Raw genomic sequence first — 22,027 nt, forward strand, 5'->3', positions numbered from 1 at the left:
TAGCTGTATTCTGCATCACCACTTAGAAGTGAACAAAACCATTTCATGTAACAGAGGGTGACTTTCTTCCCCGCAAAAACAACAACAAATTGTTCTTAATATGGATCTGCTTAGGGATCAAATTTTCAGCTCAGCTTCTCTCTGAAAGCTGAGCCTCCCTCCATTACTGCCAGCTTCTACTCAGGAGTAAAACAAAGGTGAATTCATTTCAAGCTAAGAATGAATAGCTCATACAATGGAAAAAATTAAGTGTTTGGCTAGAATGAATATGAACACAAATCCAGGATTGTGGTTTTTTTTTTTTTAAACAGTATTTAACCATGCTCTAAGACTGATGATATAACATGAAATAAGGATTTAAGTTTTCTTTTACACACAGAACTCCATCATCTTATAACGTGCACAGCAGCAGCAAGTCAGCTCCACTGTTAGTTGTCTATGGATGGTACCTTTAGCCTGTGTAAAGCACTAAAAAAAATAAAACCTCGAGAAGCCACCTTGTCATTGTTCCTTATTGACAAGGCAGTCCAATATTTAAAACAAAACAAAACAACCAACAGTGTACATCACCATGTATTGTTATCCCACAGTATGAAGGTTCAATCAGCTGATAATCCTTGGAGTAGCCCAGAATCGGTGAGAATCTGCAGGATCTCCTGCAGAAGGCTGGAGCGCAGCCTCAGCTCGGACAGTCTGCCTTCTGTCCTCATGCAGATGCCTCCTGTGCTCATTCCCAGCTGGGACACAGCAGCTCTCACTTTTCTTCCCTTGCACCACCTTCCTAGATTAGCCAGGTAATCTCTTCCTTCTCTTGTCCTCAGCTTCTTCACCTTCCTCCCAGCAATTCTCTGCTTTCGCCAACCTAAACAGAGTTAACACAAACCGAGGTGTCTCTGCAGAGGGTTTGCTGTACGCTACAGCACAGAGCTGAGTGGTCTGGTACGATGCTGCTGCAGCCCATGTCCTGTTCAGCACAGCTGCTCCTGCACTGTGGCTGTTCTGGTTGTAGGACTGGGATGAACAGACAGTTGCGGTGAGGAACTTGCTGCTACAGCGCTCACCACTGTAGCTGCAGGTTTGCAGGACAAGGCAGAAAAGGCAGAATTCACAGGAGACTGGCAACCCCGCTACACTGTCACAAATCTCTCGTCATTTCCTGGAGGGATCAGGGGTCAAAAAGAACAACTTGCAGCTTGTTCTTGTAGAGAAAGCCCAAAGCCAAGCTCAGTCAAAACCACACAGTCAGATAAAGTTTATTTACAAACTTCAGAATTAGTGTGCTGAAAAGCACCGGGACCACAGGCCCCAAAGACAGATCATCACCTCTTCAAAAAGCATTACCAGGACAACTGTTGCAAGTGTTACAAACGCTTCTCTTTCCCTCTTTGAAGAGGGAACATAGCTGAATATCAACTCCCCCTGGCAAGTCCTGGATGTTCTTGTATCCTTCAACATGAGACAAGATGATGGCTGAAGTTTTGCTGTGTTTTCTGTGTGCACAGAGCTCTTTGACCAGCACAGCACTGCTCTACTCTAACAGTCCTCAGCCAAAAGAATCAGTGAGCATCAGGAACACAAACCATCTGCCAGGGGAGCCGACACCATCACTTCCAGATGGGAGAAGAAATACTTTACAAGGGACACAGAAAGAGTGGGGAGTTGGAAGAAAACAGATCCCATCTTCCCTCCTATAGGACACCCTAAAGCCAGTCTCAAATGTCCTATGCTAAAATTGTTATTTTCTTTTGCTTTTCTACTTCTTCTTACTATTACCAAGCCAAAGGCAAGTTCCTATTAGGGAGCCCTTCTGTCTGTTTCCCATTCAATCCTGAAACTGCCATGGTACAGTGTGATTGCACTGCCCCCTCTGAACTGAATTCTAGTATTTAGAAGCTGTAACCACCTCTGGTTAAACAGATCAGCTTACATCACTGTCTCTAAATCAGCTTTGCTTCGCCTCTTTTTCTGCAAGAGGCCAGGAAACGTGGATGTGATATGGCTCTAGTTCTTCTGGAGTGACATAGTCTGGAGCATTGCCCATCAGGTCACGTCCCCTGAAGGATTTAGGAAAAGCGATGACATCTCGGATACTTGGAGCATCAACAATGAGAGAGATCAGTCTGTCGAGTCCTAGAAGCAGAAAACAAATGGGTGAATCATTTGCATTATGGTCCTACATTACTTCCTCCAAGTCAGAAAAATCAGAAAGGTGGAAAGATAACATCACTAAGCTTAAAGAATAAAACTGAAGCAAATAAAGCAAAAAAAAAATAATCTCAACCAGTAGCAGAGAAACAGACTGGCCTCAAGAGCAGAAATGCTTCACAAAATAAAGCTTTTCAAGATCACAGAAAGTTCTGCAACACACCAAGGACTGTAGGACAGAGACAGTGCCTTTGCAAAGACGGCTTAACAAAAACAGGGCAGCAAAGTGGTAGGAACACTGTCAGGGCTCTGCTCAACTGCTCAAACAAAGCTCTTGATCAACCAGTTCTGGAGGATTACAGCTAGGAGGAATTAAAGAACAAGAGCCTCTGGGTGACTGGATGGATGGAAATCACACTGGAAGACCACAAGTCAAAATGCCACCTTTGTTTTTCGTAGGGGTTGGTTGGTTGGTTGGTTTTGGTGGAGGGTTTTTGTTTCCTTGCTTGTTTTGGTGCAGGGTTTTGTTTGTTTTCTTTTTTAAAAACCACACACTTTCAAGGTTCTAGGAAAACAAAATCTGACATTATCCAAATTTAGTGATCAAAACAGACAAGGAGGAAGACAAGCGAGACTGAAGGAGAAAGCAAGGTCATGGCAGCAAGCCAGGGGCATGAAACACGAAGTGCCACACTGTCCCAGGCCTCTAGGCATGCAGTACAGCGATCCTGTTCTTGTTCCTGTGCATTCAGAATAGAGATGACCTAACCTTAATGAATATACTGTTTGTAGAACAGCAGATAAGAACCATCCTTAGAGTCACCAATAAGTGATTTGGTCCTTGCGTAAGAACTAAATCACACTAAGATGTTGGGTAGGAACAGCAAAACATTCTGCATTTGGTGCTGAGACCTCTGTTTCCTTCTATAAAGCTGCTACAGAAATGGAAGTGCTGTGTAAGCTCACACAGTGTTACCATGTTGGTGGTGCCAAACAGCAACACTAGAACAGCCATGTCCATTGGCAGGAGACAAGTCATGAGACGTGCATCTGGAAAGCTACAGAACACTTACCTAAAGCAATTCCTCCATGAGGTGGAGCTCCAAACTCCAAAGCCTCAAGCAGATGGGAAAGAACCTCAGAATCCTCCTGCAAAATTACATAAGAAGTGTCACTGACAAACAATGCTCTTCTTACTATGAACATAAGATGCAGGTATGATGAAGTCATCCATCCCTCAGGGTTAAGACTTACCTTTCTTTATCTGACAGGCACACAAGTGTTTGTTTCAGAATTTGAAGTGGATATTTAAACTAATTAATCCTTTAAATCTCCAAGAGAATACCAGAGTCATCTGTAGGCATTACCTTCAGCACTTTCTCCAGCACAAAACGCTGTTGTTCTGCACTATGAATTCTGATGGAGCCACCTCCAACTTCACTGCCATTCAGCACAAGGTCATAGTGCTGGCTACGGACCTGCAGGAAAAGAAAGAACGAGCACCTCAGCAAGGCTGGGGCACAGCTGCATCTGCCACCGATCTGCACACAGACAGCAGAGACAGTGGGAACAAAGCTGTGACACACCATAACACTGCTCTCTCAGAGGTATGTCACAGTTCAGGTACCAGCCCTATCGGAGACACAGACTGCTGCTGACGGAGGTGGGAACAGTACAAATCCTTTTGCAAAGTTCACCGAAACCTGAAGCAACGTGGGGTGGATCAGAATATAAGATTCCTCCACTTAAGCAACTGTTTCCTATACGCTTCTTTTGCAGAGGCACACATGGATATTTACCACTCAGTGTAACCTGGAAGCCATCTCTTCCAGAAACATATAATATGTAGTCAGTAACATGAAACAACACCATTTTTACTGTAAAAACAGATTGTGCTTGCCCAGTTTCCCAGACACACAGCTGTAAGAGAGTCAGCATAAGCTGAAGAATAAAAGGCTTCAGGGAGACCTTACTGTTGCCTTTCAGAACTTAAAAGGGGCTGATAAGAAAGATGTGGACAGACTTTTCAGCAGGGCCTGTTGCAACAGGACAAGGGGTGATGGTTTTAAACTGAAGGAGGGGAGATTCAGGCCAGACATGAGGAAGAAATTTTTTACAGTGAGGGTAGTAAAACACTGGCCCAGGTTGCCCAGAGAGGTGGTGGATGAACCATCCCTGGAGACATCCCAGGCCAGGCTGGACGGGGCTCTGAGAAACGTGAGCTGGTGAAGATGTCCCTGCTCATGGCAGGGGCTGGACTAGATGAGCTTTGAAGGTCCCTTCCAACCCAAACCCTTCTGTGATTCTATGATAAGTCAGTTACCTTTGTGGGATCAGAATAGAGGAGGTTGGTGTCTGAAGGGTGAGGAGCAGTGAAAGGGTGATGAGCAGATTCCAGTTCAGTGGGATTCTCTTCCTTGGGGAGGAAGAGTGGAAAATCCACCACCCACAAAAAGTGAAAAGTCGCAGGATCACGGAGCACCAGCCCAGCTGCCTCAAGAATGTCAGCACTCTCCAGCCGTAGGCTTCCTAACGCAGAGCACTGCAAAGGAGAAGGGAGATAGTAAGACAGAGCAATTTTACCAATGGGGAATTCACTCAAATACCAACCAAGGAAAGAGTGTTCCACAGAGGTAGCATCACAGACAGCACCAGTTGTAATGCACTGTTGCCTTAAACACTTTTGCCTCATCTCCTAAAAGACATTACCTTCCTGCTGATGCAATGGAAGCTCCAGGGTTTGACAAAGAAAGGCAAGTAAGAAGCTGGAAAGCTCATTTTCTTCCAAATGTTCCATCCTCACAGAACTCTCCTTGACTAACCTCAAGAGCTACACAAACGTGGATTAACTGGGGGAATACAGGTTAAGATTTGCACTTTGCACACAGAGAAGTAAAGGCATAGAAAGAGAATATGACAAAATTTTGGCTATAAAGCAAAGCACAACATCTTTCCATAAACCAATGCTTGTTTTAGGCAAACACAGAGAGGGGTAGGGATAGAATCTCCCATCGCTGTTGCTAGTAAGCAGCTGTGCTTCACTCCTGTCATCTGCTTATCGGAGACAAAATTAACTACTTGACCTTATTTTCCAATCTCTGTTTGATGCTTTAAAAATTAAGCTAAGGTAGGAGGAGAAAAGGAGGTGCTGATTTGCTCCTGTTTTATATTTCAGCCTTCATTTCAGTAAGGAGTTATTCCCAGAATTTGACTAGAGGAAATAAAAACAATAGGTACATTTCATGCCTTATTTGCTGTTGCTATAGCTTCAGCTCCAGAGCAACACAAAATTAGATGATGACCTACTTTAATAATAAGAAGAATTAGACTGAGGTCAGATAACATCAGAGCCATCATCATCAACATTCAAGTCACACAGCTGCCCAAGAAACGCTTCCTACCACTTGCTTGTGTTCACCAGCAGCCAGCAGTACCACATCGTCCACCTGCATGTTCAGCACTTGGATAAGCTCCAGCTGCTGCTTCTCACCGAGAAACTTGGTAAGCAGAGACTTCAAGCTTCCATCAGGCTTGCAGATAATTTCCATGATTTCCTAAAGAAAGACAAGAGTATGTTCAGCCCAGTGCTGCCCTCTCTTGCCTTGAAGCATCACAGGCTCAGGCACTGACTCTCAGCTATTAAAAGCTGCTCTTCCACTTTACTCTGCCTGCATGTGCCTTTATAAACATTTTGGTATTCACCGTTTGCAAAGCCTCAGCTGTGTTTCTGTCTCACCTGGTTAAACTGGGATTTTGCAGAAGCCTTTAATGACTCCAAATCTTTATTTTTAAGATATCTCTGGGGAAAGAGCAACAGGAGAAAAATTAAACACCAGTAAAATATATGGAAAGCCCAACTAGGATTCAAATCTACAGACTGAGCCATTTCCAAACTTCAAGTTCTTTTCTTTCCAATACAAGTTCTTAGGAGGGCTGTGGAACAGGACAGGGCCCGCAGCACAAGGCACCAGCTGTGTGTCTTCTCCAAGAGCTCCTTTCAGGAAGAGGCCACTCTAAGTTGCACATCTGGCTGCAGTTTTTCTCCCTACTCACAGATCAGATGTATCTGGTCAGCACAGATTAGGCCAACTGCCCCCAGTGTGCAGGCTGTAACACTGCACTGTTCATGGGGAATGCACAACTCAATTTGGAAGAACAAAGGAAAACCAACTGGCCTGACTATAACATGCAAAGAAATGCACTAAGTGAGCACCTGCATCAAGATCTTTTTCAGCTACTCTAATGTTTAGAAGGGCTCAAGATATCACTCGTTTTGCTCAAATGCACACCTTAGTGCCCTCTCGTGGGAAACTATAACTTACGTTTTGTGCCAGAATTAAAGGAATCTCAAGAGAAACCATAGTCAGAAAGTCCCATTCCCCAAATAAAACTCAGTGATTAGTGGATTTTTTTTTTCCATACTGGCCAAGCTGCAAAGATACCATGGCCAGAGTTAAATCTGTTTACCTGCTAAAATAAATGGCTGTGTCAGCCTTCTATATCCATTTTCAGCCCTGAATTTGGTCTGTGACATTTTCATTACGAGATGCGTATCAGAAGTCATCCTTGACAAAAGCAAGCTGAGAGGCCTCCCTGTCCTCAAAAAACCTTGCAGTTCAGTCTGGTTTTTTTCTGTTTCTGTCCTCCCTGAGGACAATATATTCTTCCCAATACACTCGTTCATCTCCTTTTTCCCTCTTCTAAACCCATTTAGCCCAACCTGACACCAATCACAACCAATCCCAAGTTCTCCAAAGGGCACTACTCCCCTAGTAATAGCAAAGAACACTTCCATACCAATGAAGGAATTCAAATTGGTATTTCATTTACTTCACATAAACCATAAGCAGCATGTAAAAGCACCACTTACTGCTCCCTGAGGGATACAAATGGCCTTGACAGTGCCGCGTGGGTAACTGAGGGCATTCTGCACAAACTGAATGTCCAATCGTCGTAAAAAGTCACTGATATCCATTATCTGAGAGAGATCACAGGAAAAAGCAGTGGTGGTAGAAACATGAAGAAAAATGTCCTGCACCTATGTCTTAACACCTTCAACATTATTCCCTGGAACATTGTTTCTTCGTTCAGTGAAATCAAATGGTTCACAAAGAAATAAATGTGGTCAAGCTGGAATAACCATTAGGAAGCTGAATGCTGCAGAAACAGAAATGCAAGACAGCCAGGAAAATCCAAGGTTGAGATGGTGACATCCTACCACAGTGGAGAGAGCTGCAATACTGAAACAGAACCCTGAAAAAAAATAATTCCTGAAGAAATCTAGCACGCTTTTGTGCTTTTTAGCACTGTTCCTCTTAAAACATTTGTCAATATTCTTGGTTCATACTTTCATACTTTTATTTCATTTACAAACAGTGTACACACACAACTGCAGGTGGTTATCCTGAAAACACCTTCAGGCAATAAAAAGGCTGGAGAAGCATCTCCTGAAGCATCCTCACTCACCAGGAGTATGCTCTGGAGTGCAGCAGACAAAAGCACTTGCAGTATCTGTGGATGCCTTATGGGCGTCTGTTCCTAAGACAGTGAAGATGCATTGCTTCCTAACACAATAATACCTTACTTTTAAAACAAAATCTCCTTAAAACATATCTTTTCCCACAGCCAAATAATCAAACACTCTCTTCCTCAAGAGAGGAGCACCTGTGCAAAGCAGTGACGATGGGACAGACACCTTGGGTAAGCTACAGCATTAGGAACCCCAGCTAATCATGTATACGTGATCCAAACAAACATTATTAAAACACTAACAGAAAGGAGAAGCTGCAAGTTTCCAATGGGCAAACCCTCACCTTCATCCCAAAACGAGTATCTGGTTTATCAGTCCCATAGTCAGCCAGCGCCTCCTCGTACGTCATGGAAGGGAAAGGAGTTGTAATGCAGCCTCTTTCCTCAGGCCAGGAATATTGCAGGAGACCCTCTATCAACCTCTGGATCCCAGCCTGATCTACAAACGACATCTCTATATCTATCTTAAAATAGAAAACAAAGGGGGAAATTCCACATTAGCTACAAGTTTTGCCATTGCACTGCAACTTGCAGAAGCTCTTGGCTATAAAGTCAGCATAAAAAGAAACAATATACTACATTAAATCACGGCATGAATGCATTACACTGAGAGTGTGCTTAAGATGTCCCTACGGCGCGATGACTCAGGACACAATCTCCTCAGAGAACTAAATGAGGTAATGATGACAAGGACAAAAGAAGCAGCCTCAAACAAACCAGGCTCACTCTGCCTGGAATCTCAAGGCTGAGGAACAGGACGCTCAACCCAGCAAGACAGGAGGAGGTGGCATCGTCACACACAATCACTGCTGCAACGCGAGTCCCACATCCTCTGCACCTGGGACTGTACAGTCACCCCAGGACAGCGATCGCTTTGCGCACGTCCCACGCTAACTTCAAGGAGCTGCGTCGATAAAACATGCAACAAACAACATTATACCCCCCCAAGCAGCACAAGAGCTGGCAGAAACTGAGCCTTCAGAAAGGAAAACAGCTACAAGCTGTTTGGGGCGAGAAGGAGAGTAAAAGGCAGCATGAGCTGGTTACCTGAGTGAATTCTGGCTGCCTGTCAGGCCGTGAACCTTCATCCCGGTAGCAGCGAGCAACCTGGAAATACCTGCAACAGGACCTTTACTCAGGTGTCTATTTAAAGTATCCTAAATTAAATTGTGACTACAGAATTGACCCTTTAAAAAAAAAAAAAAAAAACCACAAGAGAGGTCTGTTCCCTTTGCAGCAATCCTAAGTATTTAAAGATTGCTCTTTAAAACACAAACCCCTTGGCAATCAATTCTTGGGAAAGTCTCTCAAACTTCACAGATAAAAGGAAGCAAACCCTGGATAAGACATGCAGAAAACAGGAGTCCAAAAAACTCCTACCTGTCCAGGCCTCCAACCATGAGGAGTTGCTTGAACTGCTGAGGACTCTGCGGCAGAGAGTAGAACTTGCCTGCTTCCCTCGAGGGCACAAGGAATTCTTTTGCTCCCTGGCACCAAAAAGAAGAGAAAAGCTTACACAGTTCAGCAAATAAGAGGCCTCAGTTCCCCAACAGAGAAAGAGCAGACCTGAATATATTTAGCACACAGATACGCTGCTTGCCAAGGATTACTGGGGTTTCGGCCATTTTTTCCCCTTCTCTTTCAGAAGACTCAGCTCTTCCTCTTGCCCTGTTTTTCTTCTTGCTCAAAACATTACAAGCGCATATGGAATGGCAAAAACATCAAGTTTATCAATGAGAACAAATGGATTTTAAAGAAAAGTTCACCTGAACGTTTTGTCTGAGCACCTGCACTACAGACAAGCCATTTCCTACAATCACCCCACCTGCAATAACGCAAATTCTTCAAATGGAGCATCCTATCACATTTTTTCCTCCCACAGATTCTTTTGTTTGATAACACAAGATCACACTACAGCCTTTCCCTCCACTACAGGCTTACTTCACTTGAGGAACTTGTTTTCCAAACCTTTCTGCCAAAGTTGAATACGAGGGAAATCACAAAGAGATTTAAAATTTTTTGAGAAGGCCAACAGAATCATGGCCTCGTTTCCACAGGCAGCCAAGCCAAATACTATAAAATGCAGCAGCTGATGTTTTAGGTCTGGACCTCTACCCTAGAAACTGTAGACAAGGCAGTGATGAGCTTGGGCTAGGTCCTTTTCTTGAAATCAGCCGCTGATCTGGCTGTGTTTGGGTTGGCAGGGAGGAATCTTTACATCCTGTGAAGGAGTAGTTTTATTTCTTCCACCTAATCTACAACTGCTTCTGCTTTATAAATCCATCTCAGCTGCTCAGTCACTTGTACCAAGGTTGTGCCAGAGAACTGTGGCATCACTCCTCTGAACATTAGGAACCTAATAAGCCTAAGAAATAACATTTTTTTTCTGCTCCTGCCTGTCCCTGGCAGCAGAGCTAAGGGGTAGACAAGTCAACCCAATGCTTCCTCAAATGACCCAAACCAAGCTGTATGAACAGGCCATAGTGTCTGGAAATAAGCAGTGGAGGGACTTTTTCCCACATGTGGTAAAACTAAAACACTGCTCTAATCACCACTCTTGAAATCTGGGTCCACTTCTGCTTCCCTGACATTTCCTGTTCTCCATTGCTTCATGTGACATGTGGGCTTTAACTTCGGTTCATGTCACAGCTCAGGCCTAGCAACAAATGCAACAGCAATTTGCAGAGCTGCTAAGGAAGGAAACACCTGATCCATGAAGAAAGCCTTCTGCACAGCTGAAAATGACACCAAACTCTGAAAAAACTACTGTCCTTTGTAAAGAGTAGGGTATAAAAGCTTCTTCCAGAGAGAAACTAAGAATTGATAATTTCTGAGCACTCAGCTCAAAGTACAAGTCAATTTTTCACACCTTTTCTACAGGCTTTCTTCCATCCACCCAAGCAAAAGAAAACTGAAACATGGAACTTTTGAGCAAGAGAGGTCAGCACAGCAATTAGAGCGTGATAAGTGAAATAAAACACTAATGAAATGCACAATCTTTTCTCTAGGAATAGCAGCAAACAGAGACTACCCTTTTCAAGGTAGTTACAGTTTGACAGACTGCAAAACACCTTCCTTCATTGTCTTTTGCTCTCACTGAGCTCTGCTCTACTGTCAAATCCAATCTAGTATCAACATCTTGGACATTTTTGCAGCAATTAGGTTAAATATATACAGGACTTAAGTCTCACACAACATCTAATGTAGAAACTGGATAGACTGTTATTGGGAGACTGGATTCTGCAGCAGGCAGTCACACAGCCTCAGACACAGCTATTTTGCAGAACTAAATCCACAAATTCTAAGCTAACAACACAGCTCAGAAGAGCAAGAGCAACGGACCTACTCTCCTCATTACAAAATCCCACTTGTAATGTACGAATGGCTGTTTCCTCACAGTTCAAATAATCTGTTAACCAACTTAATCCAAAAATATCCCCAAGTAGATTCTCCACCTCCTGCTCCAAGAGACTAAGGCATAACAATACACCACCCAATAAAGGGGTTCAAATGCAAGAACTACAGGCATTAGCTGCACCAACAATTCCTGGGCTACAACTCCTCTCTGTGATTATTTCTGAAATGAATGAAAGGAATATAAACTCTGAAAGTAAAATGCCTTGAGCAGTGCCACTGCAGTAACCTACTAGTTAGGAGATAAGTGCTGGGGAAACAGTGCTTAGAGGAAGATTTTTGGTTTTATAATCTGCCTGTCCCAGGACAGGACTTACATTCAACATGCAGTCTACAAGACAGAAGCTTTATTCATTTGAAGGTTCAAAATCAAGACACAAGATATGACCTCTCCCCTTTCACTCCCTCTACTTTTAAAAGGATGCATGTATCATATCAGAAATTTGCACAGGAGCTGTAACTTAGGGAACAGCAGTGAAGGCAGAGTGCCAACTGACAATAATTCAACCACAAACTGCCTGTGCAATCACGGGAGGCCAGATGTGTTACTAACAGGATACGTACCCCTGGGGTTCTCTTAAAGAGCGTCGGAGTTTCTACATCCACAAACCCTGAGGAACAAACACATGCTTCAGACATGGAATTTGCTGAGAGCTGGGAGAACTAGTAAGACACAGAGTAGGCTAGACTGGGCTTAGTCAGCAAAACAGCTAATCTAGCACAAACTGTAGCCTCTTCAAAATCTACAGGTTTTGCTGCTTTGAAGAACAACACGTGTAATGACATTTAAAGGCTCTGAGCCATCCCGATGTCCCGCCAGAATTGTTGATAACAGAGGACTCTACACAGGCTGAAAAATTGTTAATTCTCTACCCATTTTGAACATTTTGCTTTTCCAAAAAGGACTTCTTGATTTTAAGATATGCATATAAGACCTATAAGAAATCCATCCCTTTGACTTGCCTCAAGCTGGGTGACCAAAAGAGGCAAACTACCTGCAAAGAGCGTTTTCTCACTGGATAAAGCTCATTTGAAACAACTTGTTTTTAGCATGCTAAGAGATTTCAACATACTTGGCTCTTCAGGCCTGCCAACACCCCTCAAAAGACCCCACCACAAGCAGACGTGTCTTTACTAAGTGGGACCGGTTTGAAATAGCAAGTTGACTGGCAATGTCTCCTGTCTCCCAGCAATAGAAAGCAGAAGGGAGGGCTAAAGTGTTGTTTGCTGCACTCTGTTCTTCAACAATTTTTCTTACCATGGAGGTTACACAGATATTCCCGCATCCTCATGACTATCCGTGATCTCAGCCGCAGATTGTACTGCAACTGGAAGCTACGCAAGTCCAAGTAGCGATACTGCATCCGTAAGGCCTCTGATTTCTGGAGATAAGAGATTATTAGGATTAAGAGACAAAAATTCAAATTGCATGTCCAATGAAGCTGCTCCTAAAGTCACAGGAAAAAAGATGTAAGCTAAAAAAAACGCTGCTCTATTGCCACAACCCACCCACTACCCACAACCTACGCAGACAAACTGTCATAAGAGCTGCCTCAGTAAAGCTCAGGATTTCACCCCTCCTTATTATCAGTCCACTGCAGGGGACTATAGCAATCCTTCTTGTGATTTTTAAGCAGAGGGGCGGTATAATACCTAGATCTAAAGGAGTAACTAAAGGGTGATACATCCTGATTACAGACAGGAAAATTAAAGTAGTGTGGATGACAGGAATTGTCCAGGGCCTGTAACATGGAAGGAAAAGGACCCAGTTCTCCCAATTCCAACACGTATGTATCAGTCACAGCCTCAATGGCACAGAGAGTATCTTCAAATTAACACTGATGACTTTCGTACACCATGGAGCCTCCACGAAAACTCAGCTCTCTTAAGACTCTGTATTTACAGAGGAAGAAAATCCTCTGGCTGACCAGCTACTTGTCCAGATAAGGCGAAGCATCCTTGCCTTAAAACACAGCAGTGCACAGGCAGGTTCTGTTCCACACTCTCAAAACCACCAGCATAGCCTGATTTCTCTCATTCTTCTCTTTACCACCCGTTCTTACAGTGATATTTGCAAACCCCTGTGCACTGGAATCATTGAAGCCTTGTTTTCTGCTTAACTCTAATTAGAAGTATATGCTCACAGCTAACAAGCAGCACCCCTATTTTAAATAGTCCTTCCCCCACAGCAGAGCTGGTAGAACTAGAGTTCTAAGATATTTTGCCATCACCCTGGGCAAATTCCAATTTTACTGAAAAGCCACCACTTTGGTAAAAAAAATAAGAAAAAACACAGTAACCTTGATAAAATCCTTGATTTCAAAGGGTAGTTTCTTGCAGGAGTTTAGAATCTCTGCAGTCTCTGCCTTCACTTCAATATCCCCTGTTGGCATTTTCTAGAGAAAAAAAAAAAAGGCAAGAAAAAAAAGATTAAAAACTTAAGGAAAACAAATAGGAAAAGGTATTTCACAAATAGCGAAGGGAAAAAAAGAAAGCCATGTGATTATCCTCCCTGTCTTCTAACACAGTATAACTCAGAGAACTTCTCTCAAGGACACATTTCTCCTATATTTCCCTTCTGTTCAGAAAAACACAAGTCCCCTCACCAAAGATGGCATTTTCTTTCCCAAGTAGCACACTGATCTCTACAAGAAGTATAATTACTTTTCCTTCAGCTTCTCCTTAAAGGACATGTTGATCACAGAGGAACAGGCAGGCACAGACCTTTGGACAAAATACCAGTTCCATTAGCTTCAATGAAACCAAAGAGCATATGTTTTAGTGTGCATTAGCAGCATCACCATCAATCCTTAATACAAGTCAAAAAAAAGGTAGTTTGTGAGGAACTTCTCAGAACCCGCAGTTCTGAACACCAGTTCTCAGAACTAGTCATCTTTTTCTTAGATCCCAGGGAGAACAGCTTCCCCACTTAGCATCGTGCCACTTGAGAGTTCATTCAATCCTACAGAACTCTTTCTATTTACAAGAGGAAAGTACCTACAATCTTCCAGCAAAATGATAAATGATTAAAAGAAATAAAAGCATGGCTCAAAGCTTGCATTCTTTATGGACATCTATAAGCAGTAAGAGAAAAAAAAATTACGGTCATTAATCCAGATTCTCTTTTTAGGCCTGACAATGATGGGGTACGTACAATCCTGACAGATTAATCTACAGCTGTTTCAATGAGAGCTGAGGAATGTACAACGTTAAAAAATGATTCAACCTCTGTTTACCATACAAAGAGAACAGCAAAATCTATTCTGAGTGAGAAACAGGTCATCACATGCTGTGGAACCTGTGATGACAATACTTATTTTCAAGAAAAGGAAATTACCTCAACCACACTTTGAAAGCCTGAAAAAGCCATTATCCTTTCAAAGGACTGAAATATAATTTGATTTGTGGGTGTCTCTAATGTGCTTTGAGGTTCTCCTAAGTGACATGTCATAGCAGTTATTTCACCTCCCATTATCTGAGGATAGGCTGTCACACACCCAGAAGCCATGGCAAACCTTCGACACAAAAACCACCATAATCCCACTATCCAGTGCTCTTTGCCACAAGGAATAAAAACACCAAGAGACCCCAAGATCCTCACCAGATTCTCCTGGCCTGGGGGCCGAGGGGACACAATTCCAGTCACTCGCACAACAGACTCCACTGGGGCGTTAGACAAGAGCTGCTTCACATGGGAATGTGCCTACAAGAAGATGACAATGTCTCACAAAAATTCAAAGAACAGGACAAAGACCCTCGTTTCATAATGGTCCATTTAAATCCAGGATCACTCCTCATAACCCAGAGGAAACAGGATTAATGTTTCTGTTGCAGCGTCAGATCAGGGTCCTCATAATACTTAAGTCTTCTTGTGAGGCAGAGTACCCAGTCTGACAAAGTACTTCGTTCTCCCTGCCCTGTCTGTTGGACCCAAACTACCAAAGAAAAGGAAAAAAAACCAACAACTAGGGACCCATATTTTGGTAGCACCTACCTCATCCTGTGGAATGATGACCTGGGTCAGGCCCTGGAAATCCCTCAGAACCAGAAACAGGCCTTGTCTGATCCATACAAAACACAAAAGGAAAAAGCTTTTTTGAATAATTCAGTAGTCTTTTGCTTTTTATGTCAAAGCACATGGCAACTAGCTACTTTCTGTGCCGTGTGACCGAGCTCAAAGCACTTCCAAGGAATGTACTAACAGACACCTTTCTCACATCTGAATCTCATTTGAACAATTTGTTTCGCATTTTGCCCAGCCACAAACAACAATGTGCAAATAACCATGAAAGGCACAATTTTAATTTGAACGTTATTTCATATTGGACGGGGATTCACAACACATGCAATTTCTTGCTGAGAAACACTGTCCAGATAAACAGAATCACACAGAATCACAGAATGTCAGGGACTGGAAAGAACCTCGAAAGCTCATCCAGTCCAACCCCCCCACCGGAGCAGGAACACCCAGATGAGGTTCCACAGGAAGGTGTCCAGGCGGGTTTGAATGTCTGCAGAGAAGGAGACTCCACAACCCCCCTGGGCAGCCCGGTCCAGTGTCTGTCACCCTCACTGAGAAGAAGTTTCTTACGAGCAATAAAACTGAAGTACACGTGGATACAAAAAAACAGTCCAACCACAAAACAAGAAAGATAACACTGTTCCCATAAAAAGTTTCACATGAACAATCCACACGTCTAGACCCAGAATCACAAATCGTGATCTCTTCAGCTGCAGTAGAGACAGCTACCATTGTACTCAATCCATCAAGAAGCTGTCAAGTGGAATACGCTCTGGCTGTCTTTAAAAACAAGAGCACAACCATCAAATTGCAATAATCCTAACTCTGTTTCCTGAGCTCCATCAATGCCTGTTCGAAGATGAGATGCTCAAAACCTTCTAATAAAAAAAAATAAATTCATGTAGAGCATCACTGCAGAACACTGGATAAAACCCAGCCTCTCTAGACTGTAAAATGCAAAAAGGAAACTTTCGAAACTAAATAATTTCAAAGCCACAGGAGTTACCTTCATTTTACAAACACATATCCAAGATCAGAATATCTTGGAGTATTGTCCATGCTGTACACAAACTTGCTTCTCACCCTACATTTACAAAATGTCCAACTCCACTAGGTGTGATTATATCACATCACCTATAGCAAAGCATTGACATTAACATTTCATCCTCCACTTACTACCTTCCCTTAGTATTTCTTTTTAAAGCAAGGCTTGTATACTTTTAAACTGCATAATTAGATGCTGTAGTTGAAAAGACAAACAACATTGCTTGTTTAAAATTTAAGGACACTATCTAAAAGAAATTATGTGCTCACAGCTGTTAGAATTACTATAAATATGTTACTCATTTTCTCTCCTATACAGTGAGGATGATAATATTTAATTGCTTTACAGAGCTGTAATAAGGAACAACTAACATGTGTATGAAACTCTGAAATTTTAAATACTGATCTGGCATGGTTCTCAACTGTTTTAGTCACTTCAGAAGTGCCTACTGCAGAATATTAAAAGATAACCTGAAGTATTAAAAACCAAGTGTTTGAATCCAGGCCTAGAGCACACATGGGATCCAGCAAACAAGCATCTCCATGTTCACCTTGGTTTGCATTTACCTTTGGTACTGAATCCATCCATACAGTGTGACCTCTTGTCCCACGTGAGCAGAACGCAGCTCTCCACAAGTGTTGGTCCGAGTGACAAAGCTATTGAAGTCTTGAATAAAAACAATAAATTATTTTGTGGCTTTTGCAGACAAACAAGACAGAACAGCTACAGAGCTCCCCAAACACCAATACAGGCATCTACAAAGAAGTAGCTTCATATACCCCCAGTACAACTACTACGACGGCAGGACATGCATAGCACAAAATTATTCTAAACAATTTAAGAGGAATCATTTCTATATCTCTGCCAATCTTTCATACAGAAATCTGAACACAGCCTTGCTGCAAACTTCTGCCCTCCAAATTCCAGGGGCAGGAGAAGAGAAGGTTGCAGATCAGTCCTGAGGCACGCTGAGCATTTCACACTCAAATCTAGAAGACACAGCAGCAAAAGGGCTTGACAAGCCCGACTGAAACATATGGACACCCCCCACACAGGTGCGACTTGAACACCTTCCTGCCTCCAATTAGCGGTAAAAGGCCTGAACCATGATTACAGACTTCCCACACACCCTAACATGCCTGGCTCTATAGCTAAGTTATAAAACTAAGCACGCTACTTACAGAACATGCCAGAGTTTCAGCTTGCAAGGAAAAATTTGCAGGATACCATTACCTAAACATTTATATGTGTGTGTAATTATATGAACTTGTCTTCCTACCTACATCACAGGCTAAAGGCTGTAAAGAGCAGAGGGCAAGGTTTGTTTTCATGTTAGGCACTCAGCTCCCCCTGTTGTTTATAAGCTGTGTGTTACACAAAAAAAGACGGTGGGAAGAAGCAAAGGCTCAAGAATTTAAAAAGAGGGGGAAAAAAAAGTTGGACAAACTGGTTTTAATTTACTTTGAATCGCAATTCACTGCGATGCCAAAATAAAAGATAAAAAAAAAAACATACATTTGAAGAAATGATCACAGAATACCAGGTTGGAAGAAAGCAGGACTGCCTGGTCCAAGCTTTCTTGGCAAAAGCCCAGTCTAGACAAGCTGGCCCAGCACCCTGCCCAGCTGAATCTTGAAATTATCCAATGCTGGGGAGCCCACCACTTCCCCGGGGAGATTATTCCAATAGCAGCGTGAAAAACTTCCCTCTCCTGTCAAACCTAAATCTTCCAATAGCAATTTGTAAAGAGTGTGCTTTTAACCTCCTGCACAGACTACTCTGACCTGGGTCCCCAGAAGAATAAAAACCAAACCCCAAAGCCCGTGGGAGCCGGTGGGGACAAGACAAACGGTTCTGTCTCACCTGGAGCCACCGGGGCCGAGCCGGCCCGGTGCAGAGCCCGCCCGAGGCCCGGGGCCCGGGCCCACAGCCGCAGCAGGCGGGGAAGGGCCATCGCACAGCCCGGGGACAGGCGGGACCGCCACACACTCAGGACAGAGCCACGGGAGGGAAAGCGCCAGCCGCAGCCTCTCCCCGCGGGGAGGGCCTAGAGCACCGCGAGGAACAGAGCCCGAGGGCCGGGAAGGCCCAGCTGCAGCAGGCGGGTCGCGTCCCGGCACAGCCCGCCTCTCCCCAGGACGATCCCCTCACACTGAGTCGCAGCAGACCGGCACACACAAAGAACTTGCCGCAACCTTCTTTTTCATTCCCCACTTCCGCCCGCCGCAAATATGGCGGCCCCGGCAGCGTCCCGCCCAGCGCGCCGCGGGGGCTGACGGGAAGGGCGTTCAAAAGACGCCCGGCGGGGAGCGGCGCCGGGCCCGTGATGGAGTCAGCAGCGGATGGGACGGGGCAGTCGCGACCCAGCACTGGGCGGCCGTCCTGGGGGCTGCCCTTCGGAAGGGCGCACGGGCGTTCCGCGCTCAGCCCCAGCAGCCGGCTGTTCCCGGCGCCGCGGCGCACGCAGGTGAAGGCCGGGGCAGCGGGGGTTGCGGTGAGGTCTGCCCGTCCCCTCAGCCCAGGGGACGCTCTCCCCGTTTGTTGGCTTTCAATATTAACGTCTTCTTTGTTTTAGGAAGACACCCAGAGAACGGCGTTTCTACTGCGCAAGCAATGGGCTTTGTACAGCGTGACTCCCATGTACCGGTTCTCCGAGGCTCACCTGAGGGATTATTCACGGCTCCTCAGCGCCTTCTTCGCCGCCGAGAAGAAGAAAGGGCTGGCGGTGGAGATAGGGGGTGAGCTGGACATCAAAGTGTCTGTCACCAGCCTCCCAGACCTGAAAGGCAGCGACCGAGACCAGGCAGCCATTCTTGTGCAGGTAAGGAGCCTTCACAGCAGGTCTGGTAATCATAATTAGTTGATAAAATCAGAGTAAAAGGCGCAATTGTCTAATATTTTAGCTCAGCAATCCATTTACTGCAAGGGCTTGGACATGTAATTTAGCTTCTTGGATAAAATGGGTATAATCCTATCTCCTGGCCATAGCTCAAGTCTAATATTTCTGAAATGTTTGCCTCAAGATGCTACTGAACTGCCAAGTTCAGCAGGGCAATGGTTACAGGATTTACCATGGGTTGGCGTTTCTTAAGCAGCATACACCCTGATTTCAGGACTGTTCCTAATGATGTTAAAAGTGTTTTTCCTTCTGTTTTCAACAGAATTGCATGCGTCTTTTAGAGATGTAATGAACAGACGAAATAACTTTATGAGCTTTAAAGAATGTTGCATATGATGTCCTGAAAAAAATCTTCTACCAAACACCTGAAATTATAAAATAAAAGAGATCTGACTAAAAAAAAAAAAAAAAATCAAATGCTTCTTTTCCCCATCTCAGCTTTCCTCCAGATCATCAGCCTCCCCAAAAAACTCTGAAGAGAAAGTGGTATGGTCGGGCTGGTTCTGCTGTGTGGCTGGAGATGAGCTTTCCGAGAACTTGCCAGAGGCTTTCACTTGTTTACCTCTATTCCTTGTCAACGGGGCAGACAGTTACACGGCCATTGTTGGAACTTGGTTTCAGAAGACTTTTGACTGCTGCTTCCGCCGTTTGTCCCTCAGCCCTTTCAATCTCAGTTGGATGGCAGCCATGTGGACTGGATGTAAAGTAGACAAACCAGCACCTGCCACAGAACTTGTCTTCTCTGTTCCCCACCTGCCCCATCCTCTGCATATTTCGTACGCCATTAATCTGGAGGACGCCCAAGCTCTGTGGGATACAATCCAAAAAACTCCAGGAGAGATCACTCAAAAGGAAGTGGATGTGTTTATGGACTGCCTTTATTCCCACTTCTACAGACACTTTAAGATCCACTTGTCAGCCACAAAACTGGTGAAAGTTTCTACAGCAGTTGCCACAGCACACTGTGATGGGATTATAAAGGTGAGGCTGTAACCCATGCTGGACAAATAAAATAGCTGTACCTGTCTAGAAATGCCTTGCTTCTGAAACTGAAGGTATCATGTTTCTTATGCGTAACTTCCTACAAGGAGTTGTTAAACCCTCAGCTTTTAATTAGTTCTGGAGTTGGGACAATATCACTACAGTATTTTACTACTATATTGCATCAGAAGCTACGAGCCCTAGTCTTGGGCCAGAAATAGGTGTATTAGCTGTGGTATAAACAGGAAAGTTTATTTGCCCAGTGGCGAAAACTTAGGCTTAAAAAGATCCCAAACTTAGTCAAAGACATTAAAAAAATAATAATTAGCTTTACAGTATTGCAGTTATTAAAACACAGAAGACAAATATAATTAACCTGCTATATAGAGATAACTGGTGCATGGGTGAGCTAAGAGCCAGAAGATCTTAAGAGTGAAAACATCTTGCTTAAAACTAATCCACTGGTAACCCTTTTCACTAAGGTGCTGTTCTCCCTATAGAGGTATCTGTAATATGTTCTTAAACCATGGAAGATTAATCCTTCCTGAAGTTTCTTCAAGGAATACAATATAGTCTTCTAAGTTAAAGAACAGTTTGTCTAATGCAATTGCTTAAATTCAGTCGACGATGTAAAGACTTCACTGTTCCGGGTACAGAGGATTTTCATTTTGACATGTATTTTTTCTTTCTTACAGTTTCGCCAAAGTCAATACCTAACTGGAGTGCTGATGCTCCTGACAGAACTAGCAATCTGTCAGATACAGTGAGACTCATTTCAGCAAATCTTCACGTTAAAAAGGCTTGCTATTGGAAGATGTATACTGAGAAACTGATTGTAAACCCATTCCTGTGGCATCTTCTTTCCTTTTGTCCTGGCTGTCCAGAGTTGGACTTTAAAACTCCTGCACTCATCTCCATACCTTGCTGTAATTCAACGTCACATACAGAGAAGACATGGAGATGTTTTGCCCTAAAGCAGCAGCTAACAGAAGTTTGTATCATAGTCACTCTGTTCATTTCTGTGTAGTTATCAGCCAGGGGCTAGATGAACTTTGCAAGTTCTTGGATGTTGCCTATTGACAGGTCTTTCTGTTGTTTCTAGTTGAGTTTTCGCTGAACTGGATAACCTAAGCTATACAGACCTTAGCTAAACTGTGATTAGTCTTGGGCTAATCTAAATGCAAAGTCAAGCCCACTGGAGAGAAGGTGCATGCTCTACAACCCAGGGCAGCAAAATCTTTCTAGCTCACTGAGGCCAGATGGTAAAGTGTTCATCTACATCCTGGTTGGGCTGAGATGAACAGCACAAGACTGACAAGTCTTTTGATCCTCTCAGACACATTAATACATAGGAAACTGAGGTCTGTGTATGCATTATTTGCTATGCTTTGCCTGATGTTTGTTGTCTTGGATGTGATCTTGTAGGCCAGAGAATGCCTGGAGTTGGAGCTAGAGATGCTAAACTTCTATATTAGATCTCTCCCTTGTACAGCAGGTAGGAGTTCAGAGAGCTAGTGCAGAGTGCCTGGCTACAACCAAAATGGGCAGAAAGGAAGTAGAATAAGTACATGTAAAATGTTATGACTTTTGTATCACAGTACTAAATAAAGACAATATTTGTCATCTTTTCCTAACAGATTGGTCTTAAGCGAAGTAAAGACTACATATGCCTGGTAAAATATATACTTGTGTGGTACTTATTTCCAAGTGCAAGTCTTTCCCTCTTTGCCCAACCATGTAATTTTGGGGTTTATTTGTCACCTGCCACTAAAACCACTGACATGAACCAGCCATGCAAACATGACATAATTGCATGCCTGGTTCCTAATCTACTTCTGGAATTAGCCAAAGAAACATGAACATGTTTTTAGTTTTTTTTTTACTAGTTGAAAATTAAGTCTGTGAAGTGATAACTCCCACCCTGGTAGAAGTGGTTAAGCAACCTTCTGAAGTTCCTGACAGCTCAGCAGTTATTTAAATTATCACTTCTGCT

The 22,027-nt window shown here is 43.6% G+C and overlaps 2 protein-coding genes across 3 annotated transcripts; one reads left to right on the forward strand and one right to left on the reverse strand.

The window, feature by feature from the left end:
• Positions 1 to 1,224: 1,224 nt before the first annotated feature.
• On the reverse strand, positions 1,225 to 18,400 carry DARS2 (aspartyl-tRNA synthetase 2, mitochondrial). The gene is made up of 17 exons (XM_065842388.2): positions 18,018 to 18,400; positions 16,721 to 16,820; positions 15,083 to 15,149; positions 14,690 to 14,791; positions 13,389 to 13,484; positions 12,347 to 12,470; positions 11,653 to 11,699; positions 9,055 to 9,161; positions 8,722 to 8,791; positions 7,959 to 8,138; positions 7,016 to 7,123; positions 5,882 to 5,944; positions 5,547 to 5,699; positions 4,469 to 4,687; positions 3,513 to 3,623; positions 3,219 to 3,294; positions 1,225 to 2,130 (listed from the first exon to the last, which is right to left on the reverse strand). The coding sequence occupies exons 1-17, from the start codon at positions 18,106 to 18,108 to the stop codon at positions 1,943 to 1,945; spliced, it is 1,902 nt and encodes a 633-aa protein (XP_065698460.2). The 5' UTR covers positions 18,109 to 18,400; the 3' UTR covers positions 1,225 to 1,942.
• CENPL (centromere protein L) lies at positions 18,398 to 21,717 on the forward strand. Of its 2 annotated transcripts, XM_065842253.2 has the most exons (4): positions 18,411 to 18,621; positions 18,730 to 18,975; positions 19,492 to 20,034; positions 20,730 to 21,717. In XM_065842253.2, exons 1-4 carry the CDS (start codon positions 18,481 to 18,483, stop codon positions 20,799 to 20,801), a joined length of 1,002 nt encoding a protein of 333 aa, XP_065698325.1. In that variant the 5' UTR covers positions 18,411 to 18,480; the 3' UTR covers positions 20,802 to 21,717. The 2 variants fall into 2 exon arrangements, with proteins under 2 accessions (XP_071666127.1, XP_065698325.1); XM_071810026.1 differs by lacking the exon at positions 19,492 to 20,034 and having other exon boundaries at positions 18,398 to 18,621.
• Positions 21,718 to 22,027: the final 310 nt, after the last annotated feature.

Source organism: Patagioenas fasciata, chromosome 6, assembly GCF_037038585.1.
Source record: "Patagioenas fasciata isolate bPatFas1 chromosome 6, bPatFas1.hap1, whole genome shotgun sequence".
Classification (NCBI taxonomy): Eukaryota; Metazoa; Chordata; class Aves; order Columbiformes; family Columbidae; genus Patagioenas; species Patagioenas fasciata.

Coding starts and splice junctions, on each gene's coding strand:
- DARS2 (XM_065842388.2), bottom strand. CDS start 18,108: ATGGCCCTTCCCCGCCTGCTGCGGCTGTGGGCCCGGGCCCCGGGCCTC. Junction 8,139..8,721: donor GGCAGCCAGAATTCACTCAG/GTAACCAGCTCA, acceptor TTCTATTTTAAG/ATAGATATAGAGATGTCGTT. Junction 3,295..3,512: donor TGCTGGAGAAAGTGCTGAAG/GTAATGCCTACA, acceptor GTAATTTTGCAG/GAGGATTCTGAGGTTCTTTC.
- CENPL (XM_065842253.2), top strand. CDS start 18,481: ATGGAGTCAGCAGCGGATGGGACGGGGCAGTCGCGACCCAGCACTGGG. Junction 18,976..19,491: donor AGGCAGCCATTCTTGTGCAG/GTAAGGAGCCTT, acceptor TCCCCATCTCAG/CTTTCCTCCAGATCATCAGC. Junction 20,035..20,729: donor ACTGTGATGGGATTATAAAG/GTGAGGCTGTAA, acceptor TCTTTCTTACAG/TTTCGCCAAAGTCAATACCT.